The sequence below is a fragment of the Bos indicus genome, chromosome 25 (genome assembly GCF_029378745.1).
Source record: "Bos indicus isolate NIAB-ARS_2022 breed Sahiwal x Tharparkar chromosome 25, NIAB-ARS_B.indTharparkar_mat_pri_1.0, whole genome shotgun sequence".
Lineage (NCBI taxonomy): Eukaryota > Metazoa > Chordata > Mammalia > Artiodactyla > Bovidae > Bos > Bos indicus.
In genome coordinates this window covers 43,107,976-43,134,568 of record NC_091784.1, presented here as the reverse complement: position 1 = coordinate 43,134,568, position 26,593 = coordinate 43,107,976, and the positions used below count along the sequence as shown (strand labels likewise).

Here is a 26,593-nt window from a genome sequence, read left to right as displayed (position 1 = left end):
CTCAAAGCGCCAGGCCTCCAGACAGCGGCGTCTCTGAAGACCAGCTTTGTCTACCTTCTGTCCTGATGTTTGGAAACCAAAGGCTCCCCTCCCCTAATCTCTCCATCTCCCCTCCTAGAAGGCAGCTCATTAGCAGAGTTTGATAACAGGTGGTCCGGGATAGGGGCTGGCCCTGGTGGGTAGCGCAGCCCCTCCTCACCCCCCGCCCCCTTCTCACCCCGCGCCCCCTCCTCCGTCCCCTGCCCCTCCCCACCACCCCCACTCACCAAGTCTGTCCAGGCTGAAGGGCCACCACAGGTCCTTTTGCCCGGCAGCCCCTCCCGCCGCCCCACACGGCCCCTGCCCTCCACACACAGCAGCCCCCTAAGCCGCGGACAGAGCACACCCTGAGGGTTCCAACCCAGCCTGGCTCAGGTTCAGACCTTGACTCTGCCAATTACCGGATGTGAGGCACGTTCCAGACGGAACCCTCCTGTAAAACAGCTTGCTGGGGGCCCTTATCCTAGGGCAGCTATGAGGATTAAAATATAAATCATCTCTCCCAGCGTCAGGATCCTGCAACACAGCCACTGCTTCATTTTCCCTGCAGGCCCCCACTTCAGTCCACGATTGTGAGTGTGTGTGTGTGTGTGTGAGCAATGCCTGACTCTTCCCCTAATGATCAGCTCCACAAAGGCAAATATCCCTGGTACCCAGCACAGTGACAAGCCCTGGTAGATGCTGAAGAAATATCTATTGGATGGATGGATGGGTGGGTGGTGTTTAGAAGAATAAATGGGTGGGTGGACGTATGGATACGTGGGTGGGTGAGTGGATACGTGGGTGGGTGAGTGGATACGTGGGTGGACAGTGTTGAGGAGAATCAATGGACGGGCGGGTGAGGACACGTGGATTGATCAACGGATTAACTGTGGCCGAGGCCGGTGCTCTCTCCCTTGCTGTGGAACGCGAGCTGACCCGGGAGCCTAGGTGCAGAGCAGGGCTGCAGGGAGAGTGTCTTGGGTCTCCCAAGGGCCGTCCCGCCTCTTCCTGCCCTGTGCCCACTGCTCAGGGGAGGAACACGGGGCACAGGTGTCGGCCCGCAGGGGGCTGGGAGAGTCAGGTGCCCAGTGTAGGGGTGGCCCTGCACCCACTGTATGCTCAGCATGGAGGGTGAGAGCTGGCCGCTCCGTGCAAGGCTTCCTTGTTGACCCCTGCCAGGCCTGCCCAGCGCCTCCCCCGAGTGCCCCCCAGACTGCCTAGCGGCCAGTGCAGATGGAGTCACTGTCCGCTTTTCTCTGAGAAATCCATTTACTGTCTGCATTGCCTGGGAAGTTATCATCTCGAGACTGCAGCTTCCTAAGGCGTTGCCATGGAGACGAATTTTCTGTCATAAATAAAAGTATTCTGGGGTCAGGAGATCTCAAGCATAACTAGGACAGATTTTGAGGGGAAAACGCCAGAATTTTTTAAACACGAGACGATGATTGGGCTGCTTTTTTCCAGAGGGTGTTTCTCAGGCTGTTATGAATTTGGACAGGAGCCCAGCGCCTCGGGAAGCGGGTCTGTCCCCCCATGGTCCCCCCTTCCCCGGTCAGTGCCGGGCCCCCAGCGGCCACGTGCTGCTGGGGGAGGTCGGGGCTCCGAGATGGGGGGTTCCGGGGGCCCCGCAGCCGTGAGAGGAGACTGCGCGCTGCTGCATGTGCCCAGACAGGCTGCTGCTCCTCTCTGGGCCTGGACCAGCCAGCTCGCCCTGAGGGCTCAGCGCACGCCCCATGCCCCTCTAAGGAGCGGAGCCGTGTGACTTCCCAGGAGGCCCCGGCCAGGCCCCACATGCAGCCCGCGGACGTCGGCGTCAGGGAGTTCCTTTGTTCGGGGTCACTGCAGGTCAGCAGTGAGGAGGTGGGGGAGGAAGGTATGCAGGCCGAGGCCCCCGATGGACGCCACCCAGGCCGGAGCCGGAGCCCGGGGCTGTTTGCCAACCCCCCACCATGCTGGGCAAACAGAGCCCTCCGTCCCCAGGGGCCTGAGCTGGGACAGCGGCCCCCTGAGGCCCGCAGCTTGGGAGGGAGCAGGGCTGAGCCCTGGGGGTCTTCCGCAAGTAGGGCAACCCCAGGACCAGATGGAGTCAGTCCACAGTGAATTCTAGCAAACAGTTCTCAAAAGAATTCACATCGATGCTTTACAAACTCTTCCCAAAAACATCAGAGAAAGGAACTCACTCTCCCAGAATCATTACTTTTACATGTTGATACCAAAACCGAGGACGTCACAGAAAAGGAAACACAGACCACTGCCTTTATGCACAGATGTAAAAGCTTCGACAGAACATCAGCAAAACAGATCCAGCAGCGCGTGAAGATGGTGATCGCGCCCCATGACAAGGTAGGTTCATCCCGGGAACACAAGTGTGGTGCAACAAACAAATCCAGTCAGCACGGGGGTGTGTGTGTGTGTATGTGTGTGTGTGTAAATGTGTGTGTATGTGTATGTGTGTAAATGTGTGTGTGTGTAAATGTGTGTGTATATGTGTATGTGTGTACATTGTGTGTAACTGTGTATAAGTGTGTATAAGTGTGTGTGTGCGTAAATGTGTGTGTATATGTATGTGTGTGTATATGTATGTGTGTATATGTGTGTATGTGTGTAAGTGTGTGTAAATGTGTTTGTATATGTGTGTGTAAGTGTGTGTATATGTGTGTGTGTGCATGTGTGTGTATATATATAGTGTATATGTATATGTGTATATGTGTGAATGTGTGTGTATGCCTGCTGCCAAGTCGCTTCAGTCGTGTCTGACTCTGTGCGACCCCATGGACTGCAGCCTACCAGGCTTCTCCGTCCATGGGATTCTCTAGGCAAGACCACTGGAGTGGGTTGCCATTTCCTTCTCCATGTGTGTGTATGTGTGTGTAAATGTGTGTGTATATGTATGTGTGTATATATATGTGTGTATGTGTGTGTGTAAATGTATGTATGTGTGTATATATGTGTATATGTATGTGTGTATATGTGCGTAAATGTATGGGTATATGTGTGTGTTTATATGTGCGTATGTACATGTGTGTGTGTGTGTGTAAGTGTGTGTGTGCGTGCATGTGTGTATATGTGTGTGTAAATGTGTGTGTGTGTGTATACACACACAATATACATGCATTATGTTCACAGGATAAAAAAAATACAAATGATCTTCTCAATTACTGTGGAAAAAGCATCACCCAGAAAAAATCCAACACCTTTTCATGCTAAACACTCAGAAAACTAGAAACAGGAGGGAACTCCCTTACCCTGGAAGGAACCCACACCTGGCACCATATTTAAGGCAGAAAAACGTAAAACTTTCCCCCCATCAGGAGCAATGATGTCTGCTCCGCCAGCTTCTCCCCACTATCCCAGAGGTTCTCACCCTGGCGATTAAAGAAGAAAAGAGAAACAGACCGAGAAGAAAGGAGTCAGCTACTCCTATTGGAAGGTGACACAACCTTGTACATGGAAAATGCCAAGAAACCCAGACACACACAGACGTCAGAGCTAAAAACGAGGCCACAGGACTGTGGGACAGTATACAAACACAGCTGCGCGGGTCAACACGCACCAGCAAAGGCCCAAACGTTCAATCAAGAAAACAGCTTCACTGACAACAGCCCAGCAACAGGGAGGCCTTGTGAGGTCCCTGAGCTCCTGTCTGATACCTGGGGCAGCCCGGAGGGCGTCTGCGGGGACAGGAATGAACGAAGGAGCACATCTCCAGGGGCCAGTGGCGACGACCACCATCCTCTGCATTTAAACCCGGGCTTTGGCTTTTCCACGACCTGCCCCGAGGAAGTCTGGGTGGTGGGGGACCCGGGCTCCTGGTCTCCACTGTGCTGGGGACTGGGGCAGACGAGGGACAGGGCTCTGGGGTCAGGGGTCCGCGGCGGCCGCGGGCTGAGCTGAGCCTCCGTCTTGACGCGGCAGCAGGCCTCCCCCACAGGTGCCGGCGACCCCGGGAGCGCAGGTCCAGACAAGCCCACAGCCGCCCCTCTCCTTCCGGAAACGCAGCCTCCTCGGAGCAGCTGGCGGCCCGGCGGGCAGGGGGCTCTGCCCGCTCCCCCTCCCTGAGGCCCTGCAGGAAGGACGCCGGGGACACCAGACAGAAAGGCAGGGACCCAGCTCCTAGTACCAGCCAGCCCCAAGGGAGGCCCAGCCCACAAAGCACCCAGGGAGGCACCAGACACCCCGCGCTGCCCAGGTTGACATCCCCCAAGCCCGCGAGGCCTGCACCCTGGAGGGGCAGCAGGAAGAGCGAGGGCCGGGCTGTGAGCCCACCTGCGAGGGCAGAGGGTGTGGCTGCCCAGAGTTTAGAGGTGCAAAGAGGGCAGGCCGGGGCCCAGGGGCCTGCTAGTGACTCCGGGCTCCTCGTCCCCAGACGGGCAGCCTGAGGCCCAGGGGCCGCATGAGGGCTGTGAGTGCCGGGGCTGGGCTGCCTGCCTGGGGCCTGCACTGCGTCCCCACCTGGAGAAGTCTCCGTCCGTCTACCCTGCACACTAGAACCACATGCGGCCTTCGGGACAGCGCAGCGCCTGGTGGAGCCTGAGGTGGCCAGCCCTGCAGAGGCAGGTGCCAGCGCAGGCCGCGGGGCCAGAGTGGTGGGATGGGGTGCTTCACCCACAGAGTGCCAGGCAGGGGCCTCGGCCGGGGGCACAGGGCCAGGGTCTGGTTGGCGGGCCGGGGGCAGACGGCGAACACTCCACATTTTTGGCAGCTGAAGGGCCTGGTCTGAATAGTCGCTTTTCTATTCTGCAGAAGCCACCAGCTTTGCATTGCAGGGCCCTGCAGCAGGCAGGGGTGGATTCCAGCTGATGCTGGAGGGGTGCTGCGGGCACTGTTGGGTGACAGCCAGGCCCCGCCTGTGCTGCAGACCCCCGAGGCCAGGCTGGGTTGGTCTCCAGCCTAGGGGTGACCCTGGGTTCCTCTCTCAAGAGCAGCCCCAGGGACACAGGGACACGCTCTGAGCAAACAGCTTCCTGGCCACTTGACCCTCAGGTCTCCCTTGGGGGCCCAGAAAAGACTCAAACCCTGGCCCTGTCTCCCAGGGACCCAGGCTGGTGAGGAGACACCCAGAAAGGAGCCGTGAGCAGGCAGGCAGCCCCACTGGGAGGAAGCTCCGGGGAGGCCCTGCTCTCATGCTCAGCCCAGCCCCACTGGGGAAGCGGGCCTGGCGGGCCGTCATCAGGGGTCCCGGGGTCCATCGGCCCACAGCCCCAGCAGACGCTCCCCCATCTGAGACTAGCTCCTCTTGCTCCCGTTCAGGGTCGGGAGCCCCATGAGTCCATCTGGAGCGTCCGCTCTGGGACAAGCTCTTACATTCACTACGGAGACCAGCACAGCTGTCCAATCAAGAGCAGGGAAACCACCTGCCAAGGTCACACACAAGGTCACCCAAGGTCACAGGGCCAGGTGGTCCTGGCAGGGAAGAGCCTGGCAGAGCCATATTCCCACACTCCACGCTCAGCGGCCCCCAGCACGTGAGCCGGGGTCTGCAGATGGACCTCTGGGCAAACAGCCCTCCCCAGCCTGGGTAGCGCAGGGCACCAGCTCGCCTATTCAGGCCAGGGGCCCACAGGGGGACAGCTGTCCACCGGGCTCCAAAAATGCTGGCTCCTTCACCTGGGCCGCCCACTTAGCCTGAGCCCCGAGACTCAGCTGTAATTGGTACCCCACGGAATAGACAGAACTGGCGAGGCCAGTGTGAGGGGTCACGAGACCAGGATGGGGGGTCACGAGGCCAGCAGAAAGCACAGAGGTTGGGGGTACTTCCCAGCCAGGTAGGGCCCAAAGCCCACCCCAGGTTTCAGACTGCACTCTCAGAGAGGGCTGGGGTGGGAGGCCGGCAGGCGGCCGCAGTGCCTCCAGGGCTGAGCGTGGCCCTGCACTCCTGCTTCTGCCAGGGCTGCTGTGGGCAGCGCCCAGAGCATCCTCCCGCTGACAAACTCAGAACCACAGTGGGGTCCCCGGCTTCCTGCCCACCTCCCCCAAAGCCAAGAGAAAGGCCCTGAAGGAGCTGTGTTCACAGGTGCACAACCCAGGCAGACGGCTCTGATGGGCACTTCCAAGGCCCCCGGGATGGAGCCCAACTCCCTGCTTCACCATTTGACCCCTGGACGCCCCCTACAACAAGCGTTCTGCTCCCCAGCCCTTCACAGGCTCCGTTTTGGAGGCCCAGCACCCCACTGTATGGCCACATCTTCCTTAGGGGGCCTGTTCTCCCCATTTCTGTCTAGAGCTTCCAGGGAAGTTCACAACAGATGGGGGACAAGGGAGCTAAGCCAGCTGAGCGCGCCACCTGGACCCCTCGGGGGTCGATGACGCGGCCTCCCAGGAGTCCTGGAGCTGGACGGGCACTGGGCAGGGGCCAGCGTTCAGGGCCTAGTGCCTTTATCAGGGAACGGAGAGCAGGCCGAGACCCTCAGTCCCGTGACACGTGGTGGCCGCTCCCCACCAACATCCTCCCGGCTGCCGCTGGGGGCCCCACCCCTTCCTGGGCGTTCCTCTCCCCCAAGAGCACACCAAGCCTTTCTGCGCCATTGCTTTAATGGACAGACCATCAGACGCATTTGCCCAAAGAAAGAATAACTGAGCAGGGTTCTGGGCATCTCACCGGACGTAAATACACAGATCACGTTTGTACATCTCACATCAGACACGTATCCACAGCACAGGATCGCGCAGAGCGCCGCTGCGGGACACCCCTCCTGGGAGGGGCGGTCCCCCATGGGGCGGGGCCACGGCCCGCGACCACGCCCCCATGCGCTAGCTCAAAGGCGTCCTACAGCCGCGCGTGGAGGAAGCTCCTTAACGGACAGGTGAGTCCCGGGACGGGACGCTCCCTGTCACCGGAGACGGCCCCAGGGCAACAGAAGGGTCCCGACGGTCACTCGAGCTCCGAGGCGAGGACAGGGGCGGCAGGCCGCGGGCAATACGGGGCTGACCCAGTTCGCAGGCGCAGCAGACACTGCTGTCCACGCACTCCGAGGAATCAAATCTTCCTCATCCACTTGGCGTCTGACAGGGCGCGCCGCCGCGTCTCTGTGAGGTCACGATGCCGGTGCAGCTGTTCGGCCCAGTCGTCCAGAATCCCGGAGGCAGGCCCAGGACACCGAGACTTCCCGGTCACCACCTGGAGCTCCAGCACCACAGGCCACAGGCCATGTGGCGCTGATGGGCCGCGGCCACAAATGCTTTTCACCGTGAATGCATTTTGGTGGGTTTGTTTTTTTCCTTTTGGTTCAAAAAAAAAAAAAAAAATACCATGGCAGGCTCTCAGGTATATAAAACTTGGTAATATTAGACAAAAATACAAACTTCACCTTTACAAAAAAAACAAAATCAAACAACAACACACAGAATTTCCGTTGAATACACGTAAAGCGTAACATTTTACCAAAAATAAGAGTTTAGTTTCTGTCCAAACACGGCAGCAGCAGGGAGCAACCCCGGGCTGCAGCTCGGGAAAGCCGGGTCCTCAGGCCCGGCCACGCAGGCAGGAGGCTGGGGAACGGCATGTGATTGCTTCACGCAGTTCTCTCGAAATGGCTTAAATTAAAAGGCGGGTGAGACGGGGCAAGAAGAAACACGTACAGCCAGAAACATTTAGGAAATGATGCACGGGTGGGCATACCACGTTTATTTTAATACAGCTCATTCGCTTGCATCCTGCTAGGAAAGGTACCGTCCCCTGTACTGACTGTCACAGCAGCCTGGTGTTATCGGTGTAAATGTCTTCCAAAGAGATAATTAAAAAAAAAAAGCTAGGCCAAGAGTAAAAAGGAAAGCTTAATAATCACTTTATGATGTAAAAAAAAAAAAATCCACTTAAGGCTCTCAGGGAAGTTTCTGGATAAGACTCAAACACTACGGCAAGGAGATGTGGTTCCCCAGTCTTGGCTCCTGCGTGCGCCTGCAGAGCCCGCGGCCTCCGATCGCAGCCTTCAGAAAGCAGGCTCTGCATCCTCGGCAGAAGCACCTGTGACCACCCTGGACAGAGATCCAGTCCGCTGAGACGTCAGTCCTTCCGTCCCTCGGGGCGTCCCTCCATTCCGGCAACTGTTCAGATATTTCTGTGAGTGAGTTTGTTTGTCGTGTTCCGTGGGTTTGTTTGCTCTCTTTTTTTTTGACAAGGAAGCGTCTTATTGTTTCACCGAGTGCTACAATACTTGCTTTGATGTCACATGAACGACGTATACTGTCTCTTTGTTCTCCAAAGCGTGCATGGAGACAGTTTTCACGGAGGAGAACAAAGACCACGCTGGCAGTAAGCACCGTACATAGTAGGTTCAGGAATGTAACACGCCATGTACATCCGTGTCCCGGGAGAGGGCTGCTGGCTGATCTTCACCTCACATCTGCAGGCAGGAGAGAGACAGACACTGAGAGGCCACGAACTCACAAGAGCCATGACGGCACGCACACGCACGCATACACGCTGCATGGTAGCTCGCAAGATTTAAAGCCTTTGTTAAATTTTCCAAATCAAATATGCCCCATTACCCTTTCTGTAACATCCTGACCAGAACTGGCACTCGGCTCTTGGGATCTCATAGAACACAGCTTCAGAGCAAGCCCCATTCTCCCATTGTACAGATGGGGAAAACTGAGGCCCAGAAGGGTTCTTCTGCTTTTCTCCTCACCTTTCTCTTTCTTCTGGCCTACAGCTTGGTATGATTTCTGGTGTTCCGGCAGCCATTCTGGGCCATGAGGCAATCCTGTCACCGGATGCCATCAGTGAGACACGGGTCTCTGTGACCAGGCGGGGCACATGGGTCTGAGCATGCAGCAGCTCTTCCCTGCCCTACACTGCCCGTCTGTTGCTCATCCGAACATTCACACCACACGCCCAGAGACCGAATGCTAGCAGGGAGGCAGGGACGGCACTCTCCCTTTAGGGTCTCTGTCATCAGCTGGCCCGTGGAGGCTTAGCCCGGTGGCTGCAGACTGGGAAGCACAGGCAGGTACTGATCAGCCCCTGCACACCCTCAGGACCCGAAGCCAAGGCTCGGCAGCTGGGGGCTGCTTCAGGATCTGTCTACGTGGACCCTTCCTCCCAGAGGAGCCTCCCGAGTGGACCTGGCCCACAGGCCTGAGAAGCTCCTGGCCTGGTCAGGTTCTACAGTTACACATCACTCAGCTGGGCCCTGGGTTCCCAGGCACCTGTCGCCAAGAGTTTCTCTCACAACTGTTTGTCTTGGATGCCATGGGCTCCACATACCCAGGAGCAAGGACCAGGCTCTCCAGAGGCAGACAGTCCAACAGGAAGGACCAGGAAGACTTAGCACTGCCTCCCTCCATGACAACCGCAGTTGCCCACACCCACCTCCCCTGGGAAGCCCCTCGAAAAGACCACTTTTCCCAGGCCCCCTCAGAGTGGAGGGGTGGCCAGTGCGATTAAAGCAAAAGTCACTGGGTCCTTTCACTGTTCTCCCCACCATAACCTTTCTTCCAGCCTGGAGTGTAACACAATTTCTGGAGCTGGGGCAGCCATGTCAGGCCACGAGGCTGAGCACGGACATCACCAATCCTGAAGTGGGTGTCTGATGATACTTTGAGACTGCCGTACCTGCTCTGGTCTCTACCTTATCTTGCCCTTATTTCTGGTGTGTTGTTAGCAGCCAAACACAATTTCCAGTACAGCAACCAACAGCCCTACATGTTTACAAAGCATTTCAGACAGGATCTATCCAGCCTTCAACGTCTCATCTGTGATCCTGGTAAGCCTCAGTTTTTCCATCTGTCGAAGGAGTGGGTAAGCTGTCTGTGTGATCCCAGCAATTAAACACGGGAGCTACTCCACTGCTGCTCAGGGAGCCCAGATCACCCCGCTCCTATGATCTCTGCCTCCCGATCAACGAGGGCCAAAGCCAGAGCGGGCACCCCAGAGCAGGAGGGGCTGGGGCCAGGCGTCCCGAGCGGCAGGAGAAGGGGCGGAGGACAGGAGCGTGGAGACCCGCAGCCCGGCCGGACAGACAGCGGAAGCTCGCGGACGGATCAAGGCCAATCAGGGCGCGTCCTCGCCTGTGGGTGATTCGCCGAGTGAGCGGGCGCTGCGCCTCCCACCCCAGGATGGCGGCGCGGCTGGCGGGTGGCTCCTACCTGGTTGGCCACGTTAGGTGGGTTTTAACCTTTTTCTTTTCCGTTTTTTACCTGACTCCCTACGCCTTCCTGTTGACAGAAGGGCAGGAAGGGTGAGTGGGCCTGAGGGAGGGTGTGGGGTGGAAACTGAAGCAATAAATACCTGGGGTGTTTATCTTTCTGTAAAACAGCTCGATGGCGCTGGCAGGGAGACACTTCCTGGTCCCATGAGCCGGCCCGGCGCGGCGGTCACGACGCCGGGCTGCTCTGGGCAGAGTCTGGCCGAGAAGGCCAGGTCCCCGATCGCCAACACTGTGGCCAGCACCTGCCACCCGCCAGGGACGGGCCGCATCTCTCCAGCTCACCGCTCGGGCCGGGGCGGGAGACGGGACCCCACGGCGGCCTGACCCCTCCCTCCAGGCGCGTGGCCATGTCCCCGCGATGCTCTCGGGGGCAGCACACCCCCCGCCACAGCAGGTCCCGGGTCGCACGGGCCGCGCAGTGAACGCACAGTGACCGCAGGCCTGAGCTACAGGGCTCCGCCCCCGCCCCCCATGCCCCCGCCCCCCATGCCCCCGCCGCCCCCCAAGGCCACAGGCGCCGGCCCCACCCCGCGCCCCTCCCACAGGCCACAGGCGCCGCCCCCCGCCCCGCCGCCGGCCCCGCCCCCCGGCTGGAACTCACCCGCCTCCTCCTCGCGGTGGTCGGGGCTCGGGCTGGCGCTCGTGCACGTGCACTCCAGGTGCTCCTCCAGCCGCACCTGCACCTCTTTTAACTTCGCCTTCTTCCTGAAGTACTCCACCTTGGCCACCTGTCGGGACAGCAGCGCGGCCGTGGACGAGCGGCACACGAGCCTGGGCGCCGGGACGACCCTTGACCCCTGACCTCCTCCCAGTGGGAAAAGCAGGGGCACCAGTGAGGAAGCAGTGAGACCCAGCAGTGAGGTGCAGCGTTTTAACTTGAGCCCAGAGGCTTGTGCCCGCCAGGAGAGGCCCTGAAGGATGCCCTGGAGGGGGAGGCTCTGGGTGACGAAAGGGGTTTGCTTCCACGCTTCAGGGATACGTGGAACAGCCACAGAGGTCGGCAAAGGTGCGCCTGACCATCAGCAGCCAGGGACCGGGGCTGCTGCTCGAGGCCCGGGACCATCCGCCCTCCGGCCCAACCCCGAGCCGCAAGGAGGAGCAGGAGGCATGGGCCCACCTGGGGCTCCAGACAAGGACCCCTCAGCCACCTGACGTGCAGCCGGCCCCAGCCCTGCAGCCTCACCCAGCTCCCAGAACAGCCCCCAGGGACACTCTCTCCATCCCTCGCTCTTCACCCAGGGACATGGGTGCGGGGCGGGGAGCAGGGCTTGGCCAAGGCCCACCTCCGGCACTTGGAGGCCTTGGGGAAGCCTGGCTCATGGGCCACAGCTGACCAGGGCAAATGGGACCCCAGGCCACAAACAGAAGCCTCCAGCCTGGGGACCCCGGGCAGGGGGTTACCCTGCACTCTGGTGGCCAGGCTGCCCACGTCATAGGCGAGCAGGCCTGGAGGCCCGTCCAAACCTGGAACGGCCACCTGGCCACGTGAATTAACCAAGCAGAACAGAGCCGGTGGCCTGCCGGCCGTGTGAAGAGGCCGTGGCTCAGACGGGTCAGGAGCTGGGCCGGGTTTGGGGCCAGGCCCAAGGGTTTCCCAAGTCGAGACCTCGAGACCGGGTAGAGAGGAGGCCTCGGGTGGGAGCTCCTGCAGGCCTGGGGCCCGGCTGCCCCTGCCCCTTTCCCCGGGGAGAGTCCGAGAGGTAGGCAGCCAGCCTCCACCTTCCCATCTGTAAAGTGGGGACATAAGTCACATGCACCGGGGGTCACGGTGAAGGACAAACGGCCTCACGCACACATAAGCACCTGGAACTTGGGTCACTGTCCAGAGACCACTGAAGTCGGCACCTTTGCACAGAGCCTATCTAAGGCCCCCATCCAGACAGGCCAGCTTGCCGGCCCAAGCAGCCTTGTCCACTCCCCTGGGGCTCAGGCAGCAGGCACACAGGCCAGCGCCTCACCCCGCCCTGGACCCTGCTCTGAGTGCCCACACGCTTCCCACCACCCTGGCCTCTCCTGGGGGACACAGGCCACCCGAGGGCTTGGCCCTCTGGATGGCACGCCTCTGGCCAGTGGGCGCCTCCCCTGGTATCCTCTGCAGGGCAGGACGAGGACCCAGGCCCCCACGGCCGGCATGGGTGTGGGGGAGGGGGACGCTCGCCAGCCACCAGACAGGCCGCCCGGGGACCAGCGCTGGGCCCAGCAGCGCTGCCCCAGCGGGCCCCTCAGTGAAGGGTGCGCAACAGCGGCCACTTGAGTCTTTAGAGAAAAATCTTGTTTTTCTTATCACAGAAAAACAAACAGGGATTCATAGCCGCACCTGCAAGTATCCGGGCTGGTCCACCACCTCCATCTGGCCAGGAAATGGCTACATTTTTCCCCCAAGAATGCGCTGTGAATATTAAATTCTCAAAAGCGTCCTCCGCCCTAGCCAAGGCCACGATGAAGATGCTGACGTCCTTGGCGCCCCACCCCCTGGCGCCCCACCCCCAGACCTACCTACGCTGCAGCCTCTCGGAGCCCACACCCCACGCTCTCCCCGCCGTTTGTCTCGGCTGCTCCTGAAAAACCAGACACTCGGACTCCCCGCCATGGAGCTGCCCCACCTGCGGGGTCCCAGGCCAGACCCACCCGAGCACACCACCCCATGACGCCATCAGCCTTCTGAGCCAGGCCTTGGGTTCCTGTGCCCGCCAGCCCCCATGAAGCAGGACACCCCCAGGAGGGCCAGGGACAGCCGCGCCCTGCAGGGCCCCCTGACGCAGGTGGGAGGTGGGGTGTGGCACTGCGGAGGCCAGAGGCCCCCCGAGAGGTCCCAGGTCCAGAATAAACAGCAGCATCTCCCGAATCCCATGGGCCAGGCCCATGACTCTCACAGCAGCCTCGAGAGGGCACGACCATGGCCCGCTTCACAGACTGAGAAACAGGCTGCACGGACAGGGCCTGGTTCACAGGGAGGGGTCCCGGACTTGCAACCAGCAGGGCCCCTGAGCGTGCCTCTCAGCCAGGGGACATCCTGAGTCCGCCAGGCAGGGTCACTGGGGCCCTGCAGCCCCAAGTCCACTCAGAACTGAGTCCGGCTCCCGGGGTCACGATGGACAGACCGACCTGGCTCCCAGGTGGGTGGCGGGAGGCCTTCTCCAGGCTCGGTCTAGAGGCCACAGTGGCCGGAGAAGAGAACCCAGCCCCAGGGCCTGCGGCCGATGGGGTCTGCCCTCCCTGACCGACTAGGGCTCAAGTCGGGCAAGCAACGGGCGCCTCGCTGCACAGGGCAGGGACTCAGGAGCCCGGCACGGAGGCATGCTGCCAGAGCTGCTGCCTCACCCTCACGGCCCGACCTGGCTCCCGGAACAGCAACGGCTGATGCGGCCCTGTGGGGACCCCCACCCAAAGCACAGGGCCCCTGTCCACGAGGGGTGCAGAAGCCCATCCTGGACTTCCCCGGGTAGACACGCCAGGCCCACCTCCCAGAGGCCGGAGGTCTGGCGAAGTCAGACTGCAGTTAACTGCCCAACATGGCCGCAGAGCTGAGCCCGCAGCTGCCCTGAAAGCAGGGCCGCCCCAAACTCCCAGCACCCGTGAGGCTGGAGGCCCACCCGGCGGCGGGGAGCCGCTCCTTCCGCCTGACCCGCCACCGCCCACGCCCAGCTCCACCTGTCCCGGCCACAGAGGCTCAGGTCTAGGGGCGGGACCCGCATGTCAGCCCGCACCGGGGGGGCAGATGCCAGGCGCTGGCCTTGCTGAGCGGGGTGCCGGGGAGTGGCTGGGACCCCTGCCCACGTGGCAATACGGCAGGTCTGCAGGGGCTCCAGGGTCCACGAGCCGCCCCCAGGGCAGGCCCCGGAGGTCTCAGGCCGCCCTCCATGGAGGTCACAGCAGGGCTCTAGGGGCCAGGCCACCGACCTGGGCGTGTCCTGACCCCGGGCCCGGAGCCCCCTGCAGCTGAGGGTACCTACCTGGTTCAGTCACCCGGGAGACCGTCCCGGCCTCCCCGCCCTCTCCTCCCAATGAGGGGCCTCGGGCTGTGCGTCACCCTATGACCCCCAGCACCCACCCCATGTTCAGTCTGGGCCTTGAGGGCCGCTCTCTGCTCGGCCTCAACCCCAAATGGAACAGGGACGGCCCCTGGCCAGGCTGGGGGGTGGGCATGCTACAATGGGCCTCCTGTTCCCACTGACCTCTGTCTCCTCCCGCCAGGACCCCGGGGTCTGGGGCCGGATGTCTCCTTGCCGACCTCCTGATGGCAGGGTGGGAGGGGCCCTCCCCGGGAGAGGCGGGTGGGCGAAGGCGTGCGGGGTGCCGGATGCGGAGCTGGGTGGTCAGGCCCCCCGCGGCAGGCTGACCCCACTCTGGGCAGATGGAACTCGGCTCTCCCGCTCACTGGTCAGGCCGCTCCGGCAGACGGAGCACCTGCTCTCACCCACTGAGACCCCCGAGGAGCTGTGGACCACCCGCCCACCCTTAGGATGGACCAGGGGAGACAGAGGGTCACTGCCCAGCCTGGGACCAGACATGGCCTTGCCCTCACACCATGGGAAGCAAGAGTGGGAGCCGTGGGGGACCCCAAAGGCTGGAGCCACGGGCAGAGAGCCCGCTCCATTTCCACTCCCCTGTACCTCCAGGCCCCTGCTGCTGGCCCAACAGACAGGCTCCAGCATCCGTAAGCAGGACCATCTAATCTAGGGCACCCCACCCCCAGGCCCAAGAGACAAAGACCTCAGTTCCCTGGACTCCTGGGGCTCCTAAGACCCCTCAACACACCACAAGGAGGGACCCCCAGACCCAACGGAAGCCCAGGAGGCTGGGCTGAGAGCCAGGGCCACCGCTGAGCCCACAGGCAGGCATCAGGCCTGCTTCCTCCTTGAACCAAGGAGGACACAGCAGTGGGGCCCGCGGGGTGCCCAGGGCAGACGACCCCCCACCCGGAGCCTGAGGCCTGAGGCAGGAGCCAGCACGCCGGGCAGGCACTCCAGGGCACCTTGGCCCCAGGGGAGTGTCCACCTGAGACCACAGGCAGCCAGCCGTGGAATCCACTTACTCAATCTCCAAAGCACGCAGAGGACCAAGTCCCGAGGTCAAGTCAAGTCCCAGTTAGAGTCTAAAGTGCTTCTCGCGTGCCAGCTACAGGGTCCTTAACTCCACACCTCACTCTGGGGCCAGAAGCCTGGACTCAGGCTCGCAGGTGATCGGAAATAAATCCCAGTGGAGAAAAGAGTTCTACTGCACCCCCAGAGCAGAAGTCCACATTCCAGGAAAACTGGAGGCCCGGCTGAGTGGGGTGGGGCGGGGGGCGAGGGGGTGGGTGGCAGGGGCTCCTCCATGACACGGTGCCAAGTCCACGCCCAGGGCCACAGGGACCACAACCCACCCGGAGACAGACCTTCCGTGGGGGCAAGCAGTCCCCATGTCCCAGACCCACTCCCCCGAAGAGGCAGGTGCAGCCAGAGGGGAGCAAGCCCAGGCTAAGAAAGGCTTCCAGACATAGGGCCAGAAGCCAGGCCCGAGTTGAGCTGCCCAGTGACCTGAGGATGCAGAATTTCCCCCAGATTCAGAGGACAAGCCCCAGTATGTGTCCTAGGAACCTGCCCTGCTGCAAGACCCCGTGATGCACTTAGCGGTCAAACCAGCCAGCCTCCCGCCTGGGAGAAGGCCTCATAGTGAGCACTGGCCATGTACTGGTTCCCAGGAGCCCAACACGGGAGCAGAGACATCTGACCCAAGCCGCAGGGCCTGTGGTTCTCCACGCAGAGCACACCTTCCTGAAACAGGGGGCAACCTGGCCCCCAAAAGGACCCCCCTGGCTGGCGCCCCATCAACAGCACGTCCAGTGGAGAGGGACTCCCTCCCAGGTTTCACAGGGGCCAGAGGTCTAGCATGACAGGCGGTGCCTGGCCCTGCAGCCTGAGTTCTGAGCCAAGTTCTGAGCCATGGTGGGAGTCAGCCTCCCCACCCAGCCCCAGCCTGGGGCTCCCTTCCAGTCTCGGTGGGGAGAGGCTCTCAGGGGACGCCCAGCCCCCTTGCCACCACCAGAGCCCCCACTAAAGTGCCCAAGAGACCCTTCCAGAGCCTGGAGGAGACACCAGGCAGCTCTCAGCTAAATGGCTGGACACCATGCGAAACCCGTCGGCAAAGCCAACCACTTTTCTTGTGGATCTTAGGATCTCGTCGTCCTAAGACCCACGAGAGGCCCTTGGAGAGGGGACCAGACACCACCCCTAAACTACCCACCAGGACCCAAGCCCCAGTCCCGCCCCCGGGCCTCAGTGTGCCAGTCAGAGAAATGGCCGCATCCTCCGGCTCACCAGCCACAGCTGGCCGCCGCAGGCCAGGGATGCGCAGGCTCACCTTGACGTTCCGGTGGTGGACACGCGACGGCTGGCACTTGACGCTGCTCGTGTTGCAGCAGCCGGTGCAGCGCTTCACCTCCACGCACGGCGGCCAGATCAGGAAGTTAGCGGACGTGGGGTCCACCTGGCTCCGAGGTATCTCGTAAATGACAGTCCTGGTCTTGCAGACCGCTGGGATGGCCTCCTCTGCAGACGTGAGAGGCGGGTGAACGTGCCGGAAGCCCCAGGGCTGCAGCAGCTCCCAGGGGTCCAGGCAGGAGCGACCCACAGCCCATGGCTTCCGCCCACGGGACATGTCACCCAGCCCCTGGTCCAGCACAGGCAGAAAGACCCCCCAGCAGGGCGCCGCTGACTGGCCCGAAGGTGAGCGGTAACCTGAGGGCTGGGAGGGGAGACCCCAGAGGGGCAGGGTGCTGCAGAGAGCCTCCCTTGGGGTGTGGGGGCTGAAAAGGGGCTCACACAGCCCCTGAGGCCAGCTTGGAGCTGGGACACCACCTTCACTCAGGACCGGGGGCGGGGGGGCAGCTCTCACCTGCCCCCCCTCCCAAGGGCCCCGCCTCCCACAAGCACATTTCCAGTGGCCCCCAAATCAAGAGGGCAGGGTGCTGGTGACCCAGCCACCCCAGTGCGGGAGGGGGCCCCACTCACAGTGCCCAACCCAGCGCCCACCAGCAGGAAGGATCTGGGGAGTCTAGCCAGGCAGGGCCACAGCCTTCAGTCTAGCCCCAGTTCCGTTCAAGGGCAGGCCCCCGGTTTGGAGCAGGACAGGCCCCCATCAGGCCCGAAGACTCGAGGCAGCACACGTCACCCGGGAGGGCCTGCTGGCCTCAACCAGGAATCGTCTACCCACACACCACGCCCAAAGGCAGAAGCTATAAAATTCATATTCTTGGAAAGACAGCTCAGACAGAGAGAGTCACATGCCCAAGGTCACAAGGAGGACGGACAGCTGTCAGGATCCCCAGGTGGCACGGGACTGGGTGGTCACACCCCCCAACTGCACCCCTGGGGCAAGGTCTCCCCTCAAAGCTGAGCCCAAGGCCCCAGGAGACCTCCATCAGCCAGTCACTCCTGAAGGGGCCAGGCAGACCCCAGATGCTCAGAGTGGGGCCAAGGGGCCAGGCCTGCAGGAGGTGGGGACCCCGGAAAGGGCCCCCCAGGCCCAGCATGGCTGCACCCACCCCTCCGCGGGGCGGCGGGGAGCACTCTGTGCTTGATGTTATGAACTGCAAATTAAACACAACCATCCTCCAGCGAGGCTGCCTCCAGCACAGGCCCCAACAAGACCGGGCACCTCAGGAATTTATGGCGGCTCCCCGCTTCTGGAAACTCTTGGCCCAGGCCAGGCCTGCAGCAGGGAATGGGGAGGGGGGCGCGGGGCCTGCACAGCAGAGAAGAGACGGACCCCGCGTCCTGGTCGGGGGGGAGGACGTGTCCCCGGAGCCCCTCCACAGCCCCCCAGCACAGGGACTCACCGATGCTCCTCTTCCTCCGGATGGGCACTGGCCGCTTCTCCAGGGCATGCTTGGCGCCGTGGCCCCCGTGGGCTCTCAGACTGGTTTCCAAAGGCTCCTCAGCTCCTACAGGAAAAAGAGGAGATGGCAACCGTCTGCCCACACCTGGGCCCCTGGGGCCTGCGCAGCAGCACACCCCACCGCCCTCCTCGTTACAGAGGGGGTCCCTCTGTACCCACAAGGGGGGGCCTCCAGACGTGTGCAGGATGAGACTCCCAATGCGGCCGGCACGAGGCTCCTGCCTGCCCTGCACCCCACCGTGAAGCTGCAGGCCAGTGGGGAAGGGCCTGCAGCCAGCCCGCCCGGGGCGCCTCCTCAGGGAAGCTGGATGAGGGCTGACCCAGGGGAGGTGCCTGAAGCCAGCCCGCCCTGCCCGCAAGGCTGAGCTGACAGGCCTTCTGCTGCTTGCTGGACAGCGCACCTTGGACAGCGGGCTGGACGGCAGACCCGCACAGGCTGCAGCCGCAACTTTTCCACCACCTCTGCTGCCTCCTCTGCTGCCCTCATTGACCCAATCCTGGCTGAGCATCCCGGCCTTGCAGGGGCATCAGGAGCAAGGCCAGACGGGGCCTCGGTCAGACCCCCCTAGTCCCTGAACGTCAGCCTGCCATGATGGCGAGTCCGCTAGAACCGGAGCGGCGCGTCCGGAGCCCAGCGCCCCGTGGGGGACACGGCTCTCAGGAAGGAAAGAGCTTTGAGTGGCCCCAGAGCCAAGGTCACCGCTGGGCCTAGCGCCCCAGGCTGGCTATAGCCCCCTCGGTACACACACCACCACCCGCTCTGCTCCCAGGGCCCCCAGACAGGGCTCGGAAGGGACACACACCTGCCGTCTGGGCGGACCCCGCCCAAGGACAGCACCTGCACCAGGGTAATGGGCCCTCAGACCTGGTGGGGCATCTCCCCGCCTCTCCCCTCCGTCACTGCTTCCCCCACCGTTAACCAGAGGCAGCGGGCTCTGAGAAGGCACGCCTCCAGGGCCACAGCTGCCCAGGGAGCCCGTTCTCACCACCTCCCCTCCCCAAGAAGCTCCAGTGGTATCCCAGCCATGAGCCCAGACCTGAGGACCCCCGTCCCCGATGTGCAGCACACAGAGGCCGTGGAGACTATCCACATGCCGGCAGTCTGAACCTGCACTCACTAGAAACGAAGTGCAAACACAGAGAACGCAGCGGGAGCACAAGATGCGCCACCGTGCACCCCGCCGTCCAGGGGAACCCAGCTCTTCCCTCAAATGACTCAACGTTCCACTGCCGCTAATTTTTTCTGAGACCCAAAATAAGATCAGAACAGAACTACTCATGCAGTAAGAATTTCCCATCTACCAACTGTTACAAGAAGCATTTTTTCACAAAAAAAGTGACATTATGAGTCACGTCCTGGTGGTGGCCATCTTGCCATCGCCAAGCCCAGGAGCAGGTGGTCAATCCTGAGCTTCTAGGAGACAACGCAACGGCAGCAACGCAGGCCGCACCCCACCCCGCGCTCCAGCCAGGCAACAGCGGCCTTCCGCGACATCGTGGTGCCGTGCACACAGTAGGGGCTGCCGCCTCCCCACCTCAGAAGAAACTGAGGCCAAAGCTCAGAAGAGCAAGCAAGGCCGATGGCCGGCAGGAGGCCCCCGACTGCCTGCCCCACACCCAGGTCTCTTGCCCCTGAAGAAGCAGAGAAGACAAAGCCTCCTCCTGGTCAATCAACTGTTCTGCAACCTGAACCCAGGACTCAATCCCCAGCAAGAGTAGCAAGAGCTCCCAGTCAGACAAGCTCATCCACTACCCTATGGAGACGGGTGGTCCGGAAACTCAGCCCAGACATCGCTGATGGGGAGGCAGCCCTCTGATTCATGTGGGTGGAGATGCAACAGGCAGGGATCCCCTTCCCAAGAGAAGGCCACACATGAATCACACCCGAAAATGGCTCTCAGGACAGTTCATCAACTGGTTTTCCCTTCTGCCTCTTCTGCACAGATGTCCGAAGGATAGAGAGCCGTCTTCCAGCCGTCAGTCCTGGAGGAGCATTAATGGCCTAATGGGATGATATTTATGTATCCTTACTCAATGGCCACGGGCGCCCAGCCAGGCTTCAGAGAACAAAGCTCCCGCGCGGCTGAATGCTCTGCTCTCAGCACGCCCGACACACAGGCCGCAAACTCCATGCTACTGGTCATTAAAAGACCACATGTTGGCCCCTGCACCCAAAGGTCACACGTGAAAAACCAACTGTCCGGTCCGTGAGCGCGCTCGGAGCTCGCGGGCGCGGGCAAGGAATCCACCGCCTGCGGGCCTGGGCGCAGCGACTCACCTGGGAGACGGGAACGGCCCGGCCCTGGAGGCCACGCCCACCTGCCAGTCACGAGGCCCCGCCCTGGGGAGGAGCCACTGCAAACCCGAGTCTCCTTTCCCGCTCCCAGGCGTAAGTCTGCAAGAGCTCCACTCGGAGCTGTAAGAGGAAGGACGGACACCCAGGCTAGCGGGTCTTCTCTGCACCCAGCCGCCCCCTCACTGATCCCACCTCTGGCTGACCCTGCTGGGGAGTCCTGGGCCTGGAGAAGTAACCTCACAGCAGTTTACAACCTTTCCTAGCAGCGGGATCCATTTCTACTCATTTGGGGCAGAAACAGAAGGTGGGGAAAAGACACCCACACCCCCCAGCCCACTCCTTCTGCAAAACAAGCTACAGAAGCAACCAGCTCAGGTCAGAGCTGAGAGGGGGACCACCCAGAGCTCTGATGAAGGAGCCGGCCCGGGGGTCTGTGTCACAAAGGGTCCCGGAGGGACACAGCTACTGAACAAAGGAGACCCTGGGGCCCCTCGAGTGTTCTCAGCCCAAAGCTCACCAGGCACTAGGAGCTCCCTCGCAGACCCCAGCTACCCTAACAGGTGGGGGAGGGAATGAGGCGGTCCACTCTGTCCACTCCCTGGGGCAGGAGGGAGCAGGCTCCCAGGGCTTTTATAAGGGGGCAATTTGAAACCAGCCCGGAGAACCGGCTGCTGCACCCTTGCTTCTTCTGTTTGGACCCTCCAAGGAGGCCATGGACCCAGAAGTCCGCAGGTCAGGAATGCTATCAGCATGACCCCAGAGCTGCAATGCTAAAAGCATTAATGGGGGGGGGGGGGGGAGGCGGGGCTGCAGAAAACAGAATAAGAATGGTCCCAGCAGAAAGTGAATGGCCCATTTCCCCAACACAACCCAAAGCCGGTACTGCGGGAGGCCCAGCCTTTCCCAGGGAAAAAAACTCTGGGAAGCCAGTCCCCCCCTTGCCCAAGTCCATCAGGGAGCAGCAGAATGCAGGCAAGTGTTCTCCTCGGCTAACCAAAGCCAAACCCTTCTCCCCAGGGTTACACATCAAGGAACCAGATCAAAATCCCCCCCTGGCCCCACTCTGATCTCCAAGTGAAATTCTACCCCCTTCCTGATAAGGATCAGCCAAAGGATTTCCTGGGTCAAGAAACTACAGAAACCATCGCCCTTGCTAGAAAATGGTTTTGGCATGAAATGAAAATAGTTCAGGCCTTTCCACCACCATAATTAGGTACAAATTTCCAAATGACTAGACCATGTGATTTTACTTAATTCCTCCACTGCCCCCCTTTTTAGAGTAGTTTGCAGCGAAAGAAAAATCTTCATTTCACTTAAAATTCTCCCAGCCAACCCCTGGCTAATTTTGGTTGCCCTGTTTGACAAGCTCATCTGGGGCTCCTTTTTGTCCAGTCAACAGTAAGTTTTCTGACATGAGTATCCCCCTAGCTAACTCACAGTGGAGTTCCTGCCACAGAAATGCGGGCCAGAACCCTTGTCCTCTAGGAAGAGCTTCCTCTGGTCCACAGGCAAGCACAGCCACCCAGCACCACCGGCTCCCAGCCAGGCCAATATGGGTCGTCAGCACCTCTGCCCACCTGGGGCCAGTCCAACTCTGCAGCCGACACTCAAGAGCTTCAGAAGTCTGCTTGACACTGTTTCCTAAAGCGGCTCAGCTCCAGAGCCTGAGGGGGAGCCCCAAAATAGTCCCCAAACAGCAGAGTGTCCAAGGCGCGCCTTTTTTATTGGCTCATGAAAACAGAAAAACACAGGACTCACAACCACAAGGCCCAGCCCGGCAGCAGGAGCAGAGCAAATGCGCACCGATGACAAAGGGGCCCTCGGTGGGGCGGTGGGGGGCGGCACCGCGTACCAGCTTGCGCCCAGGTCGGGGCTCAGCGCCCAAGGTCTGGGCTGGCTCCTCCTGGCCGGAGGGCAGGCCCCGGACCGCACACCTGGCCGGGACGCCGGCGCCCTCTATGCGGCTTAACTTTCTGAGACACATTCGGCATTTTCCTTAAAGCAAAAAAACAATCCCTGGGCGAGTGAGCAGCCCCGGCCGCCGCCGGGAGAGAAAGTGGTGATTGGAAGAGAAACTCCTGACTCATCCGCCTGGGCTTTTATGGCCCGGGATTGGATTCTGACCTTTCGGTGCGCTCCTGCGCGGCGCCCGGCCCGGCCCGAACACGGGAGGCGGCACAGGGCGCACATACAGCCTGCCCGCCCGCCCGCGCCCTCCCCGCGCGCCGAGGGAAGGGGCGCGATTTACCTACGGAGTCTATCTCCAGGAGTCGCTGGAGGTCCCGGATGCTGTGGATCTGACTGTGCGCCAGCCTCTCAATGACCTCGCGGGGGATCTCGGCTTCCTGCAAGCATAGCAACACGGTCAGCGCCCGTGGCTGCCCAGAGCGCCTGGTCTCCCACCCGGCCCGCGCGGGCGCCTTGCAGGAAGGCCGCCGGACCCCCAGCCCGGGCCCTGGAGCCTAAGGCCCAGGGTGGGGCTGGATGAGACCCCCAATACAATTCTCCGTCCCCATTCGTGTCTGCCCTTTACAAAAAGAAACGGGTCCCCACGTTTAAATTAAAACACACACACACACACACACACACAAAACCCACGGGGCCCCTCTGCCCAGGGGTGTCCGTTACAGGTCTAGGGGTGGCGAGGGGCCCGGGGAGCTGCTGGTCTAATAGTGAAATCAACATCGAGAAAGATCAAGTTGAAATGCGTCACGGACCGGCGACGAAAGTCACGGCAGCCCTAACACTTTAATCTACCCGAGGTTTAAATTTCACACCCGGAATCCCGACCGAACCTGCGGGGGAGAGGGTCTGCAAACACGCGCGCGCACACTCACACTCGCCCCACCCCGGGCTCCGGCCCAGCTGCGGCCCTAGCGCCGACGAAGACGCCCCAAATCCAGCCGCGACTGGGAGGGGCTGCCAGGGAACGTGAGGGTTAAATATCTATCTCTCGCAGCTCCGGGTCCCAACCCAGACCACCCCCCACCTCTCGGCCTCCCCCTACTCTTTTCAGGTTTTTAAAGGGAGTAGGGGGTCGTGGGGGTCTCAAGCACTAAGTCCCCACGACGGGGGAGTAGAAAGTCATTTATCACAGCACAGCTCACGAGGATTCGAGATTGGGGGTGGGGGTGGGGACGCGGGTGGTGGGAGGGCGAGGGCTCCCGGCCCGGCCCCGGCTCGCCTAGCTCAGCCACCTGTAAGCAGGCCCCGCGCGGGCGGGACTGCGCCGGCCCACCCGCCGCTCCGGGCGTGGGGACCGGGACCCGGGGTCTGCGGCTCTGCGCTGCTCACCCTGCCTTCCGGGGGCTCCCGCTGCAACCGCCCCTACCAGTTTGTCGGGGGCTCTTCCCTCTTCCCCGGCTCCGCGAGCTCACACACACGCACACACACACACACACACACACACACACCCCCTTCCGCGCTCCCGCACCCCAATGCTGCATTGTCCGCCGCGCCCTAGGTCTCCCTCCTCGGAGAGGAGCCCGCGGCCCCCGAAGTTTCTCCCCACTCGTCCACCCAGCCGCCACTCCGTCCCTCCGCGGCGGAGCGACGCAACACGCTGGAAACTCACCAGACACACTTAGGCATGGCAGAAAATAGAACCCAGTTAGGAAAATTTAAAAACCGACCACCCTAGCAGAAATCAAAACGCGCCCTGCAGAGCCCCGGAGCCCGGGCTCTCGGGCCCGCGGGCGGCCTCAGGGGGCGTGCGCAGGGGGAGTCGGAGAAAGGACAGGGCGCGGGGGTGGCACCCACCTCGGCCAGGGCATTGGCGAGGTACCCGCAGCCGAGGAGCAGCAGACAAGCCCAGGTCCTCATCGCGTCCCGAGGCACCGGTGGCTCGGCGGGGAGGCGAGGCCGCGGGGCGGGCGCTCCAGCCGGGCTCCTGTGACGGCGAAATTCAGTACCATCCCTCAGGGAACGCGGCCCGAAGGAGGGTGGCGCGGAGAGCAGGGAGCCGACGGAGCGCGCCCGGCGCGAGCAGCGAGTGCGGAGAGGCAGGCAGCGCCAGAGAGGAGGAGGAGCAGGGAGTGCGCGCTTGCCGCGCCCGCCGCGCCGGGAGCCTCCTGGGCCGCCGGGTAGGGGGTGGGGACGGAAGGGGCGGAGGGCGGGGGCTGGGCCTCTTCCTTGGTGCGTTCCCGGTGCTGGCCGCCGCCGCGCTCGTTCCCCGGCGCTGGCTCTAGGAGCGACCAGGCCGGTAATTCTGCATATTTGCGGGCGTCAGCCCCGAAAGGGACCCCCGAGCGAGGCTGGAGCCGCTGCCGCCGCACCACCCATCACCTGTCTGGACGCCCGGCCAGGCCCGGCGCGGGCTCGCGCTCTCCCTGCGGGCTGCGGGCGGCCCTGCGCGCCCACCAGCGGCCCCGCGCTCGCCTCCGGCCTCCTCTCGCCGCCGCCGCCGCCGCCCGGCCGGGCACGGCGCGGCCCAGCACGGCGCGGCCCGGCGGCCTGCGTGCGCCCCTCCGCGGCGCGCCCTCGGCTCCGGCGCCGCGCTCCGCCCTCCGCCGGCCCGAGCCGGGCAGCGCCCGCGGCCGCTCCGCCTGGCAGCCGCCGCCCGCCCGGGGCCTCGCCGCGCGGGCCTGAGGGCCGAGCCGGCGCCGCCGCCGCCGCCGGCAGAGAAGGAGGAGGAGGAGGCGGCGCGGGCAGGCCCGGCTCGCCGGAGTTGTGCGGGCTCCGTGGGGCGCGCGTGTGGAGCCGGCCGGCGGCGGGGAGGGGGTTATAGCGCAGCGCAGCGCCCCTCCCCCGCCCCCTCCCCCTCGCCTCCCCCGGATTCCGGGCCCCGGACCCGCACCTCGGAAGCGCGTGGGGGCCGAACGGGCCGGGCAGGGCCCCGCCGCGGCCGCAGTGAGCACACACACGCGCTCGCGCAGGCAGTAAAACCCATCAAGGCCCCGGGCCTGGCCCCGAGCACAGCCGCCGGGGCTCCGCGCGCTGCCCGGGGCTCCCCGGGCGCCCCTCCCTAGAGTTTGCCCACCCCCCAGTGCCAGCTGCAGCCCTGCAGCACCGGACGGGGAGGGGAGGAGGCGGCCGCAGAAGCGCCGCCGTCGCCGGCTCGCCTCTCTCGGGCCCCAGCGGCGGCAGAGGGCAGCGCCCAGAGCTGCTACGCCAAAAAGGGCAAAAGCGAGCCGGCCCCCGCCTCCCGCCCCCCGCCCTGGAGCTCCGGCCTCTGCACGGTTTGGATCCCGGGCCCCCGGCTCCCCCGCCATAAAAGGAGGGGGAGTGAGGCTCTGGTGAGAGGTGGGGCGGGTTTAGGGGCGCGTCTGGGACACTCACCTGGCGGCTGCCACGCGCCCCCGCCCGGAATCCGATGCCTGGGGCGTCTGAACGAGGAACCTCCACCCACATTCCGGGAGACGAGGGCGCCCCGGTCGGAGGAGGGGGCTGCCGCGGACCTCGTCCCCGCCCTGGGGTCCCGCACCCCCAAGTCCCCGCGCCCTCGTGGAAGGCCTGGCGGCGGTCTGAGCCAGAAACTCGAGGGCTGGAAGGGAGGAAAAGAAAAGAGCCGCTCGAGAGGAGCCCGGGCGTCTCAGCCTCCCGCGCCGGGATCCTACAGAGCGCCACCTCCGGCCACGGCGCCGCACAGAGCGATGCGGGGGAGCGACGCGAGGGAGGCCGAGGCCTGAGCGGGGCTGGACGGCGCCCCCGCCACCGAAGGGCGGTGCGCCGAGCTGGGTCCCTCCCGCCTGCCTAGGCAGGTGGGACCGCACCCTGGCGACGGGTCTCTAGAGGGGCGGAGAAGCCCCGGGATCAGGGCTAGATGGGTAACGAGCCAAGTGACCCCGCAGCTAGACGGAAGGCCATTAAAGGCTAGGGACTGCAAGTGGCTGGGTGGGCTGAGGAAACAGAACCCCGCCGGCCCGAGCCCTCCATCCCACACCCCCATCCTCCGGGCTAGGTCCCTGCCCCCACCCTGGCTGCCCTCCGGCCAAAGGCAGTGAAGGCGCAACCCTCCAGGCGTTCTTTCATCCTCGGCTCCTCGGGCTCCAGCATTTCAAAGGCCGAGTCTAGTGGGCCCTCGGTGGGGGGCGGGGGGGCCCTCAGCTTCCCCCAGATTCCGGGGAGGAGGGGTGGGCCCCTCCTGGGATTCCCAGGGGGCAGGGTCTCCCAGCGTTCAGCCCCCCAGCGCACCTGCCTCTCTCCCCTGCTAGCCTCACCTGCAGCCTCCCCCTCCCCCCAAAGCACGCACTCGGGGCTCAGAATGAAGGAGGGCTGAGGCAGAGCTCGGGAAGCCTTGGTACTGTCCGTG

General features: G+C 62.9%; 1 protein-coding gene across 6 annotated transcripts; it reads right to left on the bottom strand.

The window, feature by feature from the left end:
- Positions 1-355: 355 nt before the first annotated feature.
- Positions 356-26,170, bottom strand: PDGFA (platelet derived growth factor subunit A). 6 transcript variants are annotated; one of them, XM_070780375.1, is made up of 8 exons: positions 25,621-26,164; positions 24,103-24,232; positions 22,592-22,688; positions 17,989-18,093; positions 16,512-16,699; positions 10,771-10,897; positions 10,108-10,176; positions 6,535-8,363 (listed from the first exon to the last, which is right to left on the bottom strand). In XM_070780375.1, exons 2-7 carry the CDS (start codon positions 24,163-24,165, stop codon positions 10,121-10,123), a joined length of 636 nt encoding a protein of 211 aa, XP_070636476.1. In that variant the 5' UTR covers positions 24,166-24,232; positions 25,621-26,164; the 3' UTR covers positions 6,535-8,363; positions 10,108-10,120. The 6 variants fall into 6 exon arrangements, with proteins under 6 accessions (XP_070636473.1, XP_070636476.1, XP_070636475.1 ...); XM_070780374.1 differs by lacking the exon at positions 25,621-26,164 and adding an exon at positions 25,139-25,276; XM_070780376.1 differs by lacking the exon at positions 25,621-26,164 and adding an exon at positions 24,628-24,744.
- Positions 26,171-26,593: the final 423 nt, after the last annotated feature.